The sequence below is a fragment of the Berghia stephanieae genome, chromosome 11, assembly GCF_034508935.2.
Source record: "Berghia stephanieae isolate SIO BIC M18660-M18661 chromosome 11, UCSD_Bste_1.3, whole genome shotgun sequence".
In the NCBI taxonomy this organism is placed as follows: Eukaryota; Metazoa; Mollusca; class Gastropoda; order Nudibranchia; family Aeolidiidae; genus Berghia; species Berghia stephanieae.
This window is the reverse complement of record NC_088370.1, coordinates 5,051,787-5,071,926: the sequence shown is the minus strand read 5'-3', so window position 1 is coordinate 5,071,926 and position 20,140 is coordinate 5,051,787. Positions and strand designations below refer to the sequence as shown.

Genomic DNA, 20,140 nt, shown 5'->3' with positions numbered 1-20,140 from the left:
TAATAATAATTATAATAATAATAATAATAATAAATAATAAGAAGAAGAAGAAGAAGAAGAAGAAGAAGAAGAAGAAGAAGAGAAGAAGAAGAAGAAGAAGAAGAAGAAGAAGAAGAAGAAGAAGAAGAAGAAAGAAGAAGAAGAAGAAGAAGAAGAAAGAAGAAGAAGAAGAAGAAGAAGAAGAAGAAGAATGCTGAAAACTTATGTAGTGCTATAACTCCGAGACACCAGGCTCTAAGCGCTAAAAATCGTTTGTGCTTGTCGAAATGACGTGCAAACATGACACAATTAATGTCATGTTTACATGACGAGGTGTCGGATGGAGGGACTGTGGATAAAGTATTAAAATAGCAACAAGAAACGAAAATTATAGAGACCCGATCACAGGCCAGCACTGGTGCTGATATGACCTTGATGTGTTGCAAGCGTGGTAAAACCCTTTTAAAAAAAAAACAAAGAAAAAAAATATTAAAGTAAGATACAAAAATGGCTCAATGATATTAAATTAAGTCGATAATATTAAGTAATCCTTATAAGGGATTTAAAAATAAAACAACAAAGAACAAAATTGTTAAAGTAAAATACAAAACTGGCTCAATAATGTTAAATAAAGTCGATAATATTAAGTAATTCTTTTAAGAGATAAAAACAAAACTGAAAAATTGTTAAAGTAAGATATAAAATTGGCTCAATAATATTAAATAAAGTCGATAATATTAAGTAATCCTTTAAAGGGATTTTGTGTGCAAAAAGATATTAGTTGAACCTTCACTATTCTTTACTGTTTGTGAAGCTTAGATCAATGATTTGACAGAAGGTTATATACAAGTATGGTAATCGGTGCAATCAATTTAATCCCTACCGGATTGGATTCGTGTAATTCCTATCCAGAAATTATGTGACTTCCTTTTTCTTCTTCTCTTCCCCTCCTCTTCATGCTCTGCTCGTTCTCCTCCTCTTCCTCATTCTTCTTCTTCTTCTTCTTCTTCTTCTTCTTCTTCTTCTTCTTCTTCTTCTTCTTCTTCTTCTTCTTCTTCTTCTTCTTCTTCTTCTTCTTCTTCTTCTTCTTCTTCTTCTTCTTCTTCTTGTCATCTTGAAAACATTACACCTATCTACGTGCTACACGTAGAAAAAGACAAAACTTTTTTTTTAATTCCTAATTCACTCCGATTTTTTTTTTTTTTTTTTTTTTTTTTGGTGCGCTTTAAAAAAAATTCTACTTTCTTTTATAACTAAATGGATGGTTTTAAGGGACAACTAGATTTTCTAATTTTGTTTTGTTTTGTTTGTTTTTGTTTTGTTTTTTAAACTCATATTATGTTCACTTTCCATCGCCTTTACAATAAAGTATATATATATAGTGCGCGCTTAGCTAAGAAGCTCACAACATTGCCATCCGGCAATACTAGTTTATCATCCCAATCGCACGAAAAATGGGGGTTGGTTAGTACAGCAAAAGTGGGACTTTAAAACAGACATTCGTTCAACATTTTCCTACTCCTTTTTGTCTCCATCAGCTCTGATTACAAAGGCTACCCATGGATTTCTTTTCCTTACCATTATATGTGACCCTTCGTCTCAAAACGGTATTGCGGGTGGTTGGATGGGAGCATCACCCTTGAATCATATACCTATGATGTTCGCATGGGTGTACGATCCGATAGTGATGTTGTTTCTTCTTTACTAGCCTATCCTGCTTCTTTTGTTTGTGATTGTATTTTTGACAGGGGATATTTTTTTTCCTGTAAATCCCTGCCTGTTTGTTCTTGGTTATTTATAATTTAGCTTATGATATCTTTAGGTTATGATTTTGATTGACATTTGTACTATTTTTGTTAGATTGCTTGTTTTTTTGTTTCAGCGGTCTCTCATATAACCTCAATTGTGTTGGAAGAGACATAAAGCAACAAACAAACAAACAAATCAAAACGGTATTACCAGACACCATAAAGTCCAATTAAAGTTTAACTAGTCAAAAATTATGAATTATTGTCTATTTAGCAACTTGAAATGCGATATTCATCCTCCTCTATAAAGCATACAAACTCAACCCAAGTCTGTTATTATTTCTGGCTATAATTAAATTCAGTTTTCAGTATCTTACTCATACCGATATTATAATACCGTTTTGAGACGATAGGTCACATTTTCACGATGAGATTCAATCGTCGTTGTGCCCAGTCCGGACAACGCCATCAATCAGATCGTAATATTTGACCCACCGTCTCTAAAAGGTATTATGTCGGGATGACTCGGGTGCAAAAAAAATTGAATTTATTGACAAAAGCATGAAACTTGGGGTTTGTTTCGATTTGTTATGTAAGAGAATGAAGACATTTTCTCACAATGCAAAAGCCCAAAAATTGGTATTTACTATCCATTTAATTCTAAAGTCCCTTCAGGGATCCGATTCATCCCGTCATAATACCGTTTCGAGACGAAGGGTCACATTAATATGTACAAACTAATACTGACGATCATACAAAGTACTCTTATTGTTAATTGTATGTCAATTGGGGTTTTATTCCGAGATAATCATTTATTATTTGATAAGATGTTGAATGTTAAACTACTCAAAAGGCAGGTCGTGAGGTCAAGCGATGAGACGTGCGTACGTTCGTTCGAACGAACAAAGAACTTTGGAAGCGAACTGAACTACCGAACACTTGACTTAACACGACATTGTCTTTTGGCTTAACCCTCTCCTTACCAACTATAGGAAAATCGTCACATTCGTCACGTTACAACGTCTCGGCGCATAGTTGAGTCCTTGGAAAAGGCTCTTTACTCACATTCTCTCACCGTACTCAGGTGTAAAATGGGTACCTGGCCGTTAACAGCGTTGTCTTTGTCCGAAAAATTGTAATATCGCCTAACAGGCGGCATGTCACGTCCCGTCCTACTTGTTAAATGTTGCTGTTGACCAGGGACCCTTGTAAAGCGCTTTGAGCACATTTAGTCGATATTGCGCTATATAAAGCTCATTTAAAAAAAAAAAAAAAGAAAACAAAGTTATCAGGTCAAAGTTTTATATTGGAAAAGCGTTTTGTCGGACAATGGTATAGCAAGTAAGCCGATTGGAAAGCTGTTACTGTTAGTCACTGTCATAAGTAATCTGTTAGTCATTGTCCTTCGATTTTTTAAATAATCCAAGGTCCAAAGGTTCGAAACCCCAATGAAAAAGAAAAAAAAAGTCAGGCATATTGATATAGACTAATACCGCTTACAAAGAAATCGAGTTCCAAAAGGTCATTAACTCACTCAATCCTATAGACTTTTGCTACTTTTCAAAATTTGAAAAAAATGTATTAAAAGTGAGCATGTACATAGAATGATTTTATTCAACTACCATTAACATGTAAAAACTAAAAAAAATTAGCTTTGATACTACGCCTATAATTTGTCTCAGAAAAAATGTAATAAATAGGCATGGGGTAAAAGTAGCCCCGGGTATACTACGGATACAGTCGGTGTTGGGGTTTAGTGAGTTAACCCTCTCCTAACCAACTATAGGAAAATCGTCACTTTCGTCACGATACAACCAACATTTTTCTCATTCAAATTTCTTTTGTATCTACATCATAAAAATTTAAAGAAAATGAACAGTGTGTTGTAGCGCATGTTTCACTACATAAATTATTTATCGCAAGAACTTACTGCTATTGTGTTTGAGTGATAAAAAATCTATTTTGGTGTTAGTTGAGTGTGAAGTTTTTGGGAAAATCCTGAAAATGGCTGGTAAGGAGAGAGTTAAAAACTTGAGAGAGTTTATAAGATGATTTCTAATCCAACTATAACAAATCAAGTATTGGACTGGAACCCTCAGGGCAGAAGATCAAGGGGAAGGCCACGAGGAACATGGAGAAGAATTAAAGAAGATACAGAGAAGTGCTAAGACATGGAATGAGATAAAAAAGTTAGCTCAGGATAGAGAAGGGTGGAAACTGTTTGTCTGTGGCCTATATCCTGACCCAGGGTGAAAAAGGCAATGATGATGATGATGAACTTGTAATAAGATATTAAACTTGAAACGTCCAAACAAGAGATATTGTTTAGAAGTTTCGGGGTTAAATTTTTTAAGTGACCCATCGTCTGAAAACGGTATTATGTCGGGATGATTTGAACCCCGTAAATGGCTTTAGAGTTAAAATGTTAGCAAATAACTGGTTTCCAAAGTTTTTGCAATGTAAGAAAATGTAGATAATATCTATAATAAATATTATTTATTCTCCGCAATGACGAATATAAATTAACCCCAAGTTTCATGTTTGCGTTTATGAATTCAATTTTCAGAACTTTGATCGCCCCGAGAAAATACCGTTTTGAGACGGCGGGTCGCCATTTTGATGAAATCTTCATATATCGATTTATGACGTCAGAGTTATCAGGCTGGGTGGGGTTCCCGACCTCCAAAATTAGGCATGGAGGTCGCGTACTGTTTCTTCCATATCCTATATATGTGCGGCTATGTGGTCTAGCGGTATGACACTCGCTTTCGGATCGGAAGGTCCTGGGTTTGAGCCTCGCTCGGCGCATAGTTGAGTCCTTGGAAAAGGCTCTTTACTCACATTCTCTCACCGTACTCAGGTGTAAAATGAGTACCTGGCCGTTAATAGCGTTGTCTCTGTCCGAAAAAAAAATATAATATCGTCTAACAGGCGTCATGTCCCGTCCTACATGTTAAGTGTTGCTGTTGGCCAGGGACCCATTGTAAAGCGCTTTGAGCACGTTTAGTGGATATTGCGCTATATAAAAGCTCAATTTATTATTTATTATTATTATTATCTATCTTCCAATTTGCTTTTTGTCTTTGACTTTGTCACCAAATTCAGTTGTAAAATGAATACCTTGCTTGAAACAGCACTGTCTCTGTCGATATTGGAAAGCACTTTGAGCACAGTTAGCGGATACTGCGCCTTAAGGACGATTATATCATCGAATCAGCCGTCGTTGCTACCAAAACAATAAACACATAAACGAATAAAGATCAGAAAGTGTCAAGCGCATCCCCGCTATATTTAAGTATTTATAGAATGGAAACTTATAATATAATTGTAAACTGTGTTAGGTTTGCGGGGCATAGTCGTCAATGTTATAGATTGATCGCCATACAATATTGACCCCCCCCCCCCCCCCCACCGGTCACACTTACACATCATCATGTGATGGGATTCAATTCGATTTAATGGGGGGGGGGGGGGAAGTAGCAATTTCCTTTGTGATGATGATGTGTGTGTGTGTGTTCCACTAGCACGTGCCCTCCTTCACACATACACACACACACACACACACATACAGTTACAACATACACATAGTCACGTGAACGTGAGTTCATTGTGTCCGTATGAAATATTTCTCCGGCGAGCATAAAAGCGTATCCAGAGGAAAATAAACCCCATAAATTTGATAATGTTTTGACTTTTACACATTCTGATCACAAGACATATGAAAAGTTCTAGCCAGCATGAAGAATAAAAAGTACAGATTTTCTTTGTTTAGAACCAAGATGGCCGCCGTTGCAGGCGACGTGACATCAGACTATTGAATCCAATTTTAAGAAGGCCCAAATGAAATCCTCGTATCTCATCATTGGGTGTCGGATCGCAAGGAATCGCTCGTTGTTACCAGGAAATGCTCTATTCTTCTTCAGCATTGAGGACACTGAGGTCAATCAGAAGGTTATGATATGAGGACAACCCTTCTTTCTTTCTACCCGGTTAAGTAATCCTCACACCGAAGACGTAACACGAAACGTTACATACATACACTGTACAAGTATTTGGGTCACTCCATGGCCGTCATGGGTTACTCCAATGCAACCACGAGATTACCACGTTACCTGCCTTCTTGCTGTGTGTGGCTCAACACATTTTAAAAAATTGGCCAGAAAACTTATTATGAGTACTTCAATACGCTTCAACAGTCGTAACGTCACTTCCCTCGTAATGACGCATGGTAACTTAGTAACTGGCTCAAAGACCCGAATGACGTAAACTTCATTCTATCTCTAGATAGAACGAAGATGACGTTACTCAAGCCTTTGTTATTATATTTTGCCATCCCCGTTTATGAGTAATTCTCACTAAACTGTATTAACCAGACTATTAACGTTCGTGGTTACACACAGTTTTATGTGTCGACCAGTTATACTTCCGGATGGCAATCTTGTGAACTTCATAGCCAAGCGCATACTATCTATAAGTATAGATAGTTCGAAGATGACGTCACTCAGGTCTTTGTTATTGTTTTTTGCCATCCGCGTTTATGAGTAATTCTCACTGAACTGTATTATCCCGACTATAAACGTTCATGGATACACACAGTTTTGTATGAAGGTCCGTTATACTTCCGGATGGCAATGTTATGAGCATCTTAGCCAAGCGCATACTATCTATAAGGCTACCACAGTATGGAATAGATAGTATGCTCTTGGCTAAGAAGCTCATAACATTGCCATCCGGAAGTATAACGGACCAACGCACAAAACTGTGTGTATCCATGAACGTTTATAGTCCGGTTAATACAGTTCAGTGAGCATTACTCATAAACGCGGATGGCAAAAAACAATAACAAAGACCTGAGTGACGTCATCTTCGAACTATCTATAGACGTGGTTGTCTGGCCACTGTTACTGTTACGATGTGTGTTACGGTAACACACCATTCATTCAAGTCTAGTGAACATCGGGGTGTCCTTGGTAGGTTTATCACTCCAGCTATTATTATTATTATATCACCAGTGTTATCTCTCCCCGTAAATATTGTACAACGTAACTTATGTATGTCACTATGGTCGTATCGTAGTCCCGTATGATGATGGCCTGGCACACTGTTTCTTTCGCTTTTCTTCTTGAAATCATAAAGGCTAGGGTTCTAGTTCTATTCCGACCAAATCGGCATTTATTATTTTTTTTGCAGTTTTGATAATCTATTTATATGCTTGTTGGTGTGTGTATGTGTGTGTGTGTATGTGTATGTGTGTAGTTATGCGTGTTTGTCTGTGTTAATGTGTGTGCGCGCGCGCGTGTTTGTAACAGTTTCAAAATCGTCTTGCCATCGTAAGTGTACCGCTATTTGAAAATCATTTATTTTCAACTTTAAATATTTGCTGTTGACCGAGAAAAAAACAAAACAAAAAAACAAAAACAATCTTATTGTTTTTTCGGCAATGAAACAGAGCAGATCAACGTGTTATGTATACTATCGTTTATTATAATTCTAAATTCATTAATTTTTTTAGAGTAAATCTGATCTGCTGAGTAATAAATACGATTTTTGATTGAAAGCTATAAGTGATCAGCTATATAGGTCAACGACATTGGGTGTGCTTAGAGAGTTTGACGGAATCTTGGGTCAATGAACGCATAAAAAAAAAGTCACTGGTGTTGCGTAGGACTTCCTTTTTTACGTAACAACCAAAGCTTCACTCTGTCACAGCTTCACCAGTTTACTGTCGTATGCTGGAAAGACGTACCTACACGTATTTCAAAAGAGAAAATAAATTGGCCAGAAAACTCGTCCTTCGAATAATATCGATCAATTAAAATGATCCTCGTCCTGACAAAAACTCTCAAACCTGGGACTTTGCAAAGTCCCAGGCTTGAGAGTTGTATTTGTTTGGTTTGTTGTTTGTTTTTTTTTTTGTTTTTTTGTTTTTTTTTTTTGGGGGTTTTATTTTTTTCCAAGTTAAGGGTCATAAATAGGATTTTAGAAATGACCATTTACACGATTGTTGGTGTTACAAAATTGGAAATCCACGTTATCTGATTAATTATATATATATATATATATATATATATATATATATATATATATATATATATGTATGTATATGTAAATATATATATATATGTATATGTAAATATATATACATATATATATATATATGTATATATATATACATACATACAGAGAGAGAGAGAGAGAGAGAGAGAGAGAGAGAGAGAGAGAGAGAGAGAGAGAGAGAGAGTGATGCCTGTAATGACGACCAAGATTCTCCCTGGTCCATATAGCATAACTTTCTGACCCCCCCCCCCCCCCCCCCCCTGTCCACCCAGCAGTGATTGGGTAGCTGGTTCTGTTTTATCTGGCGGAAAGTAATTTGCGATAGATTAGCGTCCTATCAAAGGTAGCAAGCAATCGCTATTGTCGGTTTCACGCTATAGAAACCGGGATAAACTCCGGCTCCACGGGTCGACTGGCTCTGAAGGACTATATTATACAGAATAAAATAAGTATCATTTAAATATTTCTGAAAATGTGTTTTACTCAGAGATGACGAAATCGGAATCGATTGAGGAATAGAATAAAAGATTTCTTACACTCTTGCGTTTTGGAATTCGAACTTTGTTCCCAACGCGCAGCTACTCGCAAGCTCATGCAGCGGTTTGGAACACGTCCGGAATTCCAAAAAGCCAGAGTGTAAGAATCGTGTAATATTTATTATGAAATAGATCAATCAATGACGTGTTTGCACACACCTCCACACACATCGTAAAGCTTCTATAATTAATTCACTGAAAATTGATTGGTTTATTTGTTATTGATCCGATGTTAAGGAATATAATGTGAAGTTTATAATTAGGTTAACAGGTCTGTCGTGCATTTTTATCAATGATCAATGCATTCTGCAATGCAGCCGCACATAATCTCTGACCGATTTCAGGTAAATGTGTTATTTAATCAAAAGATCAATACCTCTCTCCACACAAATAGTAAAGCTTCTATTAATTAATTCACTGAAAATTGATTGTTTTATTTGGTTTTGATCCAATGAAAAGTCTAAAAAAAAAAAAAAAGAATTTAATCGTTTTGTTAATTACGGAATATTTTACGAAGTTTATAATTGGGTACGGCTATGTGGTCTTGCAGTATGACACTAGCTTTTGGATCGGAAAGAGTCCCGGGTTCGAGCCTCGCTCGGGTCATCGTTGGGTTCTTTGGAAAATGTTCTTTACTCATATTCTTTCACCGGACTCAGGTGTAAAATGAGTATAAGGCCGTTAACAGCGTTGTCTCTGTCCGAAATTTTTGTAAAATAATATCGCCTTACGAGCGTCATGTTCCGTCATCCTACATGTTAACTGTTGCTGTTGCTCAGGGACCCCTTGTAAAGCGCGTTGAGCACGTTTAGTGGATATTGCTCTACATAAAAGTCAAGTTTTGTTTTTTTAAATTGTTATATGATCAAATAACGAGCCTGAAAGCAAAAATTTGGTCCCATTAATAAGGAATATAATATGACGTTTATATTTAGGTTGTGTAGATGTTGCTGCTGAAAGCTCGAAGAAATAAATAATAATGTGAAATTGATTGTAAGCTTCAATTTAATTACAAAAACAGATCAAATGAACGTTTCGGGTTTCCCCTTTATCAACAAAACAGGATGAATGAAACACCACAGATGAATGAGATAATGTGCTCCACGTCCATTCATCCTGTTTTGATGATAAAGGGGAAACCCCAAACGTTCATTTGATCTGTTTTTGTAATTAAATTGAAGCTTACAATCATTTTCACGTTATTATTTATAGATAGGTTGGCAAGTCTGTGTTGACAATATATATGTCGTGCACTTGTTATCAATGATCAATGCATTCTTGTATTGGTTCTGTAATGATCATGCAATGCAGCGCGCTTTAACCTCTGACCGAATTCAGGACAAAGTGATTTTTAAAAAATCAATAATAGATCAATACGCCCAATATATTATCAATACGCCTATTGAAGAGAGAGAGAGAGAGAGAGAGAGAGAGAGAGAGAAAGAGAGAGGGAGAGAGAGAGAGATCGAGAGAGATAGATAGAGAGAGAGAGAGAGAGAGAGAGAGAGAGAGAGAGAGAGAGAGAGAGAGAGAGAGAGAGAGAGAGAGACTGTTTATAGTAGGTTGACAGGTCTGGTTTGACTGAAAATTTATTAAAGGGAGGAAAGAAAGTTTCTTTGTTGTTGTTTTTATTTTTTTTTTGTTTCTCAATTGAAAAATAAGAGGTATGGTCATTGTTTATTGTTGTTGTTTTTTCACCCGAAAAAAAAAACTCTATTTGACAATAATAATATACAATTTTATATAAAGCTTACGCTTTTAAAATTCCTTCCCCTTCTCCTTTTCCTCCACCCCTCTTCCCGCCCCCTCAATCGCCTCCTCCTCCTCCCCTTCCTCATCCCCCTCCACCTTCTTCTTCTTCTTCTTCTTCTTCTTCTTCTTCTTCTTCTTCTTCTTCTTCTTCTTCTTCTTCTTCTTCTTCTTCTTCTTCTTCTTCTTCTTCTTCTTCTTCTTTCTTCTTCTTCTTCTTCTTCTTTCTTCTTCTTCTTCTTCTTCTTCTTCTTCTTCTTCTTCTTCTTCTTCTTCTTCTTTCTTCTTCTTCTTTTTCTTCTTCTTCTTCTTCTTTCTTCTTCTTCTTCTTTCTTCTTCTTTCTTCTTCTTCTTCTTCTTCTTCTTCTTCTTCTTCTTCTTCTTCTTCTTTCTTCTTCTTCTTCTTCTTCTTCTTCTTCTTCTTCTTCTTTCTTCTCTTCTTCTTCTCTTCTTCTTCTTCTTCTTCTTCTTCTTCTTCTTCTTCTTCTTCTTCTTCTTCTCTTCTTCTTCTTCTTCTTCTTCTTCTTCTTCTTCTTCTTCTTCTTCTTCTTCTTCTTTCTTCTTCTTCTTTCTTCTTCTTCTTCTTCTTCTTCTTTCTTCTTCTTCTTCTTCTTTTTCTTCTTCTCTTCTTCTTCTTCTTCTTCTCTTCTTCTTCTTCTCTTCTTTCTTCTTCTTCCTCTTCTTCTTCTTCTCTTCTTCTTCTTCTTTCTTCTTCTTCTTCTTCTTCTTCTTCTTCTTTCTTCTTCTTCTTCTTCTTCTCTTCTCCGTCGTCGTCGTTGTGATCATCATCATTTCTCTTGTAAAAATATATTGTCTAGTGATCATTAAATTTCGCAAATGGATGTTATAAATATAAACTAAATGGATAATCTACCCAAATACACATGTTTGTGTGTTTGTGTGTGTGTTATATATATATATATATATATATATATATATATATATATGTGTGTGTGTGTGTGTGTGTATGTAAGTGTATGTGTGTGTGTGTGTGTGTGTACCGTTAATGAATTCAACGACTTGCTCTAGCATGAAAGCATAGTAAAAAAAAAAACCATATTAAATCCCCTTTATTAATCAAAGGGAAATAGTTGGAATGCCTGAGCGTCAGCCGCATTGCAGCACCGGAATGTGAGCTGGTATAAGGTTACTAATGCGGCTATGTGGTCTAGTGGTATGACACTCGCTTTCGGATCTGAAGGTCCTGGGTTCGAGCCTCGCGCTCGGCGCATAGTTGAGTGCTTGGAAAAGACTCTTTACTCACATTCTCTCACTGTACTCAGGTGTAAAATGAGTACCTGGCCGTTAACAGCGTCGTCATTGTCCGAAAAATTGTAATATCGCCAAACAGGCGGCATGTCTCGTCCTACATGTTAAATGTTGCTGTTGACCAGGGACCCATTGTAAAGTGCTTTGAGCACATTTAGTGGATATTGCGCTATATAAAGCTCAATTTTATTATTTTATTAATATAAAGTGTTATATCATGTAAGCTCCAACTTCTCATTCTGTCCTAGCGTCGATGAAGACGACGATAGCTTTTTTTCACAATGACAAAGCTTCTAAACAATCCCAATCGTCGTCCTAACCGTTATTGTCTTCTAAGGGTCTTCAAGCGCAAAGTGTCGAATGAATGTGGTAGGTAGGAAGTCGAACTCGGTACCATCTAGGTACAGATCAAAGACCAAACTCGCTGTGCCACACTGCCCTATTATTATAATAAATTGATTTATGAATGTTCCTAAGTTCTTACTAACTTACTGTCAATTTCTATCCTCAGAAGTTCACATTTTGCATCTCTGGGGAGACACTTATACCATCAGCATCGTCATCACGTGAGTAAAATATAAGTTTCAAGTTAATAATATAGTCTTAGGCCTTGGCCAAGAAATCGTACATGAAGGTGAAAGAAATGGTAAATGAAACCAAAGTATAAAATGATACCATTGATAACCACAAAATACGCAACAGTGGTAATAACACCAATACTTGCAGTAATAATAATAATAATAATAATAATAATTATAATAATAATAATAATAATAATAATAATAATAATAATAATAATAATAATAAATAATAATAATCATAATAATCATAATAATCATAATAATAATAATAATAATAATAATAATAATAATAATAATAATAATAATGATGATGATGATGACGATGAATGATGATGAATGATGATGATGATGATGATGAGAAGGAGGAGGAGGAGGAGGAGGAGGAGGAGGAGGAGAAGAAGAAGAAGAAGAAGAAGAAGTAGGAGAAGAAGAAGAACAACAAGAATGACGGCGATGATGGTGATGATGATGATGATGATGATGATAATGATGATTCCGATAATAAATGATAATCATCCTTTATCTTTTTCACTAATAGGATCATTTTCTAGCACATCTCCTCGTCATGGCATCGAACAGGAATACGCCTTTGAGGTAAAATTATTATAGATGATTGGTAAGAATAGTAGACAAGTCCAATCAATCAAGAAAAGGCTATCTATAATATGACACACGGTGTTCTCTCCCTTCACCCATATTAACTGGCATAACATACTTACTTCCTAACATACTGTCTTATTTACTTATTTTATTGCTTACTTATTTGTTGTTTTTTTTAAAACACCAAAACTTAAGATTTTATATAAGGCAACATCCATATTATTATTATTATTATTATTATTATTATTATTATTATTATTATTATTATTATTATTATTATTATTATTATTATTATTATTGTTATTATTATTATTATTATTATTATTATTATTATTATTATTATTATTATTATTATTATTATTACTTTTTTTTTCTTTTTTTTTTCTTTTTTTTCTTAATATTATTATTATTATATATATAGATATATATATATATATTTTTTTTTTTTGTTCTGTTTATTTCATGTTGCTTTCTATAAAAGTTATGTCGAATTGTCTTGTTACCAAGGATATACATTTTAAGAATTGCATATTTTTTCTGTATATTTCAGATGGCGTGTTCTAACATTAAGTTTGGAGAAGGTTGTACACAAGAGGTTGGACAGGTAATACAAAACATTTTGTTTGTAAATAAAATAATAAAAATAAATTTTAAAATTCCCTTTATTCATCCCCATGGGAAAATTTGTCTTTAGGGTCTATTCCAAGGGAAGGCTGGAATAACCCAGGCGTCAGGCGCAGTGCAGAGCCGCAAAGTGAGCTAGGGTGAGGTGGCTTGCTTAAGGCCACACAGCGCGACGGTTGATCGAACTCTGTACCTTTTGGATACAAAGCAAGACTGTACCGCTGAGCCACGCTGTCCCAAATGGTTTGGCCAAAAAAAACTCTTACTTTGAATATTCCTTATGATTAAAAGTATATTTAACTTGTCAAAAAGTCTGAAACTTGAGACTTCTAACAAGGTTTGAGAATTTTTAATAAGATGTTAGATCGTTAAATAAGGTAAGTTTTTTAAACAAAATTTTAAAAAAAAGAAGACCTTTGTTTTAGCAGAGCAATACAGTCAATATTCACACAAAATTGGTTGACAGTTTTACTTGTTTATTAATTTGTAACAAATATGAATATTCATATCGTGCATTTACATGGTTTCACCAAAATAAATATGCCTCACATGAGCAATGCTAATTAGTGCACCTTACAATCAAAAGGAGTGGTAGTTCAATTTTTTTTCGATCCCCTTTTCCACTTAGATCGTTTAAGTAGCTGAGTCTTTGAGATTTGACAGAAATTACTTGGTGATAGACTAGAATCCTATTGTGGAAAGGAAACAATGGCTACTGTCCATTTAACGCTAAGGAAACTTTAAGTGAGCTTTTTATAGCGCAATATCCACTAAATGTGCTCAAAGCACTTTACAAAGGGTACGTGGTCAACAGCAACATTTAACATCTAGGATGGGATGTGACGCCTGTTAGGCTATATTACAATTATTTTTTTTCGGACAGAGACAACACTGTTAACAGCCAGGTACTCATTTTACACCTGAGTACAATGAGAGAATGTGAGTAAAGAGCCTTTTCCAAGGACTCAACCAGGCACCGAGCGAGACTCGAACCCAGGACCTTCCGACCCGAAAGCGAGTGTCATACCACTAGAGCACATAGTTCTGTCAGGACCCTCACAAATATGTAAACCCAAAGTACTTCATAACAGCTTTTTATTGTTTATCATTCTAGGACTGCGTTAACCTGGGTGCCAAGAATGTTATCGTTATGACGGACAAAAATATTGCACCTTTGAGCCCTATGAAAGAGTGTTCTGGAATCGCTGGACAGATATGGCGTCAACTTCAGAGTGTATGACGATGTAAGGGTAGAACCATCTGACGAGAGGTAAGGTCATAGGCCATCTTTATTTAATTAGTTGTGTGAATTTCTAAACCCCTGTAATATTTAATATAACATATATTGAATCGTGTTGGATACAAATATGGTACGAATAGTGCTCGACATGTAACAATGGAGTGAATTATTATTGTAATATTTACCACAATGTTGGAGTCAAGTCTACATCGATGTTTCAGGCCTTTTAGCCATCGTCAGGACTTTGTGTTACATGAGCAACAACAACACACAACAAACCAAACTCATGTAACACACAGTCCTGACGATGGCCGAAGACCTGAAACATCGATGTAGACTGACTCCAACATCGTGGTAAATATTACAATACTAATATAACATATATTTATATAATGACTATAACTTAACCCCAAGTTCCGTAGTTGTGGCAAAGAATTCAATACCACTTTGTGATTGTGTGTCACATATTATGGGATCCTCTGCCTCAAAACGATATTATGCCATGGTGAGTCGGATGCTAAAATTAAATTTCTAATAAAAGGTATGAAACGTAAGTAAAATTTGCAATCATTATTAATGAACAGAATAACACTTTCTTTATCAACACCAAGGCTAAAATTTCGGATTTTACTTATCATCTAAACCTATTCTGCCGTTTTATTAAAGAACACAGTAAGTGTTATTTGGTTAACATTGCATATACTTTTTTTTTTAAAACAACGACAGTATTGATGGGTCACACTTTTCTTTGTTAAATGCAGCTTAAGTTAATAATTTAATAATAATAATTTCCCTTTATTCATCCCCAAGGGGAAATTTGTGTTTAGGGCCTATTCCAAGGGAAGACTGGAATAAGCCAGGCGTCAGCCGCAGTGCAGTGCCGCAAAGTAGGCTAGGGCAAGGTGACTTGCTCAAGGCCACACAATGAGGCAGGTAGTAGTCGAACTTGGAACTTTTTGGGTACGAAGCAAAGACTGTACAGCTGAACCGCGCTGCCCTGTTGATAACAATGTCATTTAAAAAAGTCAAAGTAATACTAAGATGCTAGAAGCTGTGGCCTGTAAAAAGTAATAAACCAAAATGAATATAACAGCTTTAAAAAAGAACAAAAAAGACCAAACACGGAACATTTCGGGCTCAAAACCATACTTCAGCCAACAAAAAAATAACAATAAATACATTAAATACATTACTAGAAAAATATACATCTGTCGTCTGTCTGGAATTTAGTAATGTGATTTATGTCTTTATTGTTTTTTGTTGTTGTTGGCTGAAGAAGGGTCTTGAGCCCGAAATGTTCTGTGTTTGGGTATTTTGTTCTTTTTTTTTTTTTTTTGGAGCTGTTATATTCATTTTTGATTAAGTCATTTTAAAATGGCGCTGCATTGCGGCTGACGCCTGGGCTATTCCAGTCTTCCCTTGGAATAGATCCTAAAGACAAATTTCCCCTATGGGATGAATAAAGGGAATTTTATTTATTATTATTATTATTATTATTATTATTAATTATTATTATATTATTATTAATTATTTTATTATTATTATTATTATTATATATTATTATTTTATTATTATTATTATTATTATTATTATTATTATATTATTATTATTATTATTATTATTATTATTATTATTATTATTATTATTATTATTATTATTATTATTATTATTATTATTATTATTATTATTATTATTATTATTATTTTATTATTATATTATTATTATTATTATATTATTATTATTATTATTATTATTATTATTATTATTATTATTATTATTATTATTATTATTATTATTATTATATTATTATTATTATTATTATGTATTATTATTATTATTATTATTATTATTATTATTATTATTATTATTATTATTATTATTATTTATTATTATTATTATTATTATTATTATTATTATTATTATTATTATTATTATTATTATTATTATTTTATTATTATTTATTATTATTATTATTATTATTATATTATTATTATTATTATTATTATTATTATTATTATTATTATATTATTATATATTTCATGTCCATCCTCCAGCTTCACAGCAGCCATCAACTTTGCCAAAGCCAACCCCTGTGATGTGTTTTGTAGCCGTGGGTGGAGGGTCCGTGCTGGACACGTGTAAGGCTGCGAATCTCTACGCATCCAATTCAGACGCCGGGTTCATGGATTATGTCAACGCACCCATTGGGAAGGGACTGCCAGTGATGCACGCAGTCAAGCCATTTATTGCCAGTAAGAGATTCTTTTTAAAAAACAAAAAAACAAGCAACATGAGATTTATAATAATAATAATAATAATAATAATAATAATAATAATAATAATAATAATAATAATAATAATAATAATGATGATGATGAGATGATGATGATGATGATGATGATGATGACGATGACGATGACGATGAGATGATGATGATGATGATGATGATGATGATGATGAGATGATGATGATGATGATGATGATGAATAATAATGAATAATAATAATAATAATAATAATAATAATAATATATCTTTATTGTCCTAAAAAAAGTAGCAATTTGTCATTTGGTTACACATTTATAATAATATAATATATTGACATAGACACACTCACACATATGCACACTAGTAACATAGTAGTTATCATAAAAAAAAAAAAAGCAGTGAGGGATGCCTGAAGCTTGGAATGGTGAAAATACTAACGAAAGAATGATAAAGGAGAGGCTTCGATAGGGAACAACAACATTATTGTTCCCTATAAAAGCCCTCCATTATCACTTTTTCGGGCTTTTATATACTGCAGTATCTACTAAATGTGCTCAAAGAAGGTATAATAAGACTAAGACAACAGCAACTTTGATCATGTAGGCGAGATATGATGGCACTCGTGAGACGCTATCTCGTAATTTCCTTATGACTGAGACAATGATATTACGGGCCAGGTACTCGTTATACTCCTGACTGTGGTGAGAGAATCTCTGTTGGAAAATAGAAATTGTATTAGTATTATCGTCTTACAGTCATCATGTCACACCCGACATGTTTATTGTGTAGAGCTGGAGCTTTAAAAATAACTTGAGCTTTTATATAGCGCAATATCCGCTAATCGTGACAAACAGCAACACGTAACATGTAGAACGAGACATGACGCCTGTTAGGCGATATTACAATAAGACAGAGACAATGATGTTAACAGCCAGGTACTCATTTTACACCTGAGTATGGTGAGAGAATGTGAGTAAAGCGCCTTTCCAAGGACTCAACTACGCGCCGAGCGCGAGGCTCGAACCCAGAACCTTCCGATCCGAAAGTGAGTGTCATACCACTAGACCACATAGCCGCACGGGTGTTGTTGTTGACTATGGATCTATCATAAACTTTTTAAACAGACTTACTACAGGAATGTCTACAGTTTTTCAAGATTTTTTTTCAGGAAAGGGGAGAGGTAAGACTGATCTATTTGTTTGCTCATTTAAAAACGTTACAAGGTTCATTTTAGGTGACAAGTGATGCTCTGCTCATTTTCATGCTCAATTTTTTTTGGCCAGAGTATGGCTGAGTCTAATTGTAGAACTTATCTTTGCAAATTGTCTTTTTTTTTTTAAAATAAAATATAGTAAAGGTTTCAGAATAAATTCATTGTAGAACCTTAAGAAAATGAGAGAAAAGTGCCTTTGTAAATAACCCACTTCTTCATTGTTATTTTCTTTACATTGACCTAATTTGTCTTCTCGTCTCTTTCCAGTCCCTACTACAGCTGGAACAGGCAGTGAAACGACAGGCACTGCAGTCTTTGATCTCAAAGGAATGGGGGCTAAAACAGGTATGAACATGTGTTGGGCTTTTTTTTTTTAGACATATGGGCCCGGGTACCCTATCACTATTGGGGTTCCAAATAAATTATAGATAATAGAGATTTAATGCGTTTAGAAAAAATGGCATTCAGGTAACTTGTGGAAAATGTTTTTAAAATTCAAGATAGCCCACTGCCCTTAAAACTGACCATAATGGATTGGACAAGACTTGTTCTGTTTTCAGATACTAGCCATTAACCGACTATCTTTATTTCAAAACAAAGACAAAAAAAATGTAGGCTACTACGTGCTAAGTAAATCAAGTGAGTGGGGTAGGCAGATGGAAGGAAGAGAAGACGGAACGAATAAAGCAAAGGGGAATAACTCTAATAATTCAAAGGGCCAAATAATAACAACAAGGGAGTGATAGAGTAGATGAGGAAAGCATAACGAAAGGTAGCGTAATCTATTACACTGACCATCAATATAGTGGTGATTATGGTAAATATTGTATAGACAGAACATGATTTATTTTTTATTAGTTCAAAACTTTTACAGATAACATAAATGATATCCCATGAAGCTTTTAAGCCTCCAGCACACTATACATGGACAAGTAGTCCTTCAGAGCCGTTACACTGTGGTGCTGGAGTATATCCCAGTTTCTATAGCGTGAAAAAGGACAAAATCAATTGTTTGCTACCCTTTGGATAGGATGCAAGTCTATCACATCACCAAGCTATCCAAATACTGCAGGGGGGTTAGAAAGAAATCTCAACTTTACCCGGGATCGATCTTCATCCCTTTGTATGTAAAGTGAGTGCTCTACTAACTGAGCTATAAGGACCCCCCTATTTACGGACAAAGACTAGATTTTCTATAGATCAATATTAATTTTTTGTTCAGCAACTGAAGAAAATACATTCAATGTCTCTTTGTAAGCAGTCTAATTCAGTTCAATTCTCTTATGATTGTATATATATAATGTAATGTAAATGTTGCTGCTTGAAGTTTAAAGAAATAAGTAACAATGTGAAATTGAATGGAAGCTTCCCTTTAATAAACGAAAACAGATAATATAGATGTTTCGGGTTTCCCCTTTATCAACAAAACAGGATGGATGAAACACTACAGACGAATGAGATAATGTGGTAGTGGCATTGTTACGATTCATCCTTGTTAACAACACCACTATCACATTATCTCATTCATCTGCAGTGTTTCATCCATTCTGTTTTGTTGCTAAAGGGGAAACCCGCAACGTCCATTTTATCTGTTTTCGTTTATTAAATTTAAGCTTACATTCAATTTCACATTGTTATTTTTATATATATATAATGTATTGTATCAAACATTGTCGTCCCTTCCCAGGTATCTCCAACAGAAATATACGACCCACCCTGGGTATTCTAGACCCACTTCATCTCCAGACTATGCCAGAGAGAGTGGCTGCCTACTCCGGTATTGATGTCTTGTGGTAAGGTTAAAGGTCAAGATTTTGAACCGAGCAATATGGTGGCTTTGGATTATTGTTTTGATTGTTTTATGTTTTTGTTTGTGTTTTTTTGTGTTTTTTTTTGGTTTTGTTTTTTTGTTGTAGTTTTGTTTTTGTTTTTGTTTTTTTTTTTTTGGGGGGGGGGTTGTGTGTTGCTGTTTTTTAAATTTGTGTGTGGGTTTTTTTTTCGGGTTTTTGGTTATCTGTTAAATATTATTTCCTCTGTGAAGGGAATCATGAGAAAAAAAAACATTCTCAAGTCAAATGTATATATGTATATATATAAATCTCTGATATTAGTTGTTTATTTGTAGTTATTTTTGTTTTTTTTGCTTTATTTTTTTTCTCCATTTTTGTTTTAATTTGATTAAATTTTATTTGTTTGATGATAACAATAATAATAATAATATAATAATAATAATAATAATAATAATAATAATAATAATCAATAATAATAATAATATAAA

At 34.3% G+C, this 20,140-nt stretch overlaps 2 protein-coding genes across 2 annotated transcripts in view; both read left to right on the top strand.

Moving 5' to 3' along the window:
- Positions 1 to 16,577, top strand: part of LOC144957070 (uncharacterized) — an 18,719-nt gene extending 2,142 nt beyond the window's left edge. The window contains exons 3-7 of the mRNA XM_078888036.1: positions 11,850 to 11,904; positions 12,458 to 12,513; positions 13,070 to 13,123; positions 14,258 to 14,413; positions 16,438 to 16,577. Of these exons, the coding sequence (XP_078744162.1) occupies positions 11,850 to 11,904; positions 12,458 to 12,513; positions 13,070 to 13,123; positions 14,258 to 14,383 (291 nt within the window). The 3' untranslated portion in view covers positions 14,384 to 14,413; positions 16,438 to 16,577. The remainder of the gene's footprint in view (positions 1 to 11,849; positions 11,905 to 12,457; positions 12,514 to 13,069; positions 13,124 to 14,257; positions 14,414 to 16,437) is intronic.
- The window catches only part of LOC144957046 (hydroxyacid-oxoacid transhydrogenase, mitochondrial-like), a 70,676-nt gene that overhangs the window by 38,320 nt on the left and 12,216 nt on the right, over positions 1 to 20,140 (top strand). Inside the window, exons 8-10 of the mRNA XM_078887988.1 lie at positions 16,527 to 16,635; positions 18,130 to 18,207; positions 19,550 to 19,655. Of these exons, the coding sequence (XP_078744114.1) occupies positions 16,527 to 16,635; positions 18,130 to 18,207; positions 19,550 to 19,655 (293 nt within the window). The remainder of the gene's footprint in view (positions 1 to 16,526; positions 16,636 to 18,129; positions 18,208 to 19,549; positions 19,656 to 20,140) is intronic.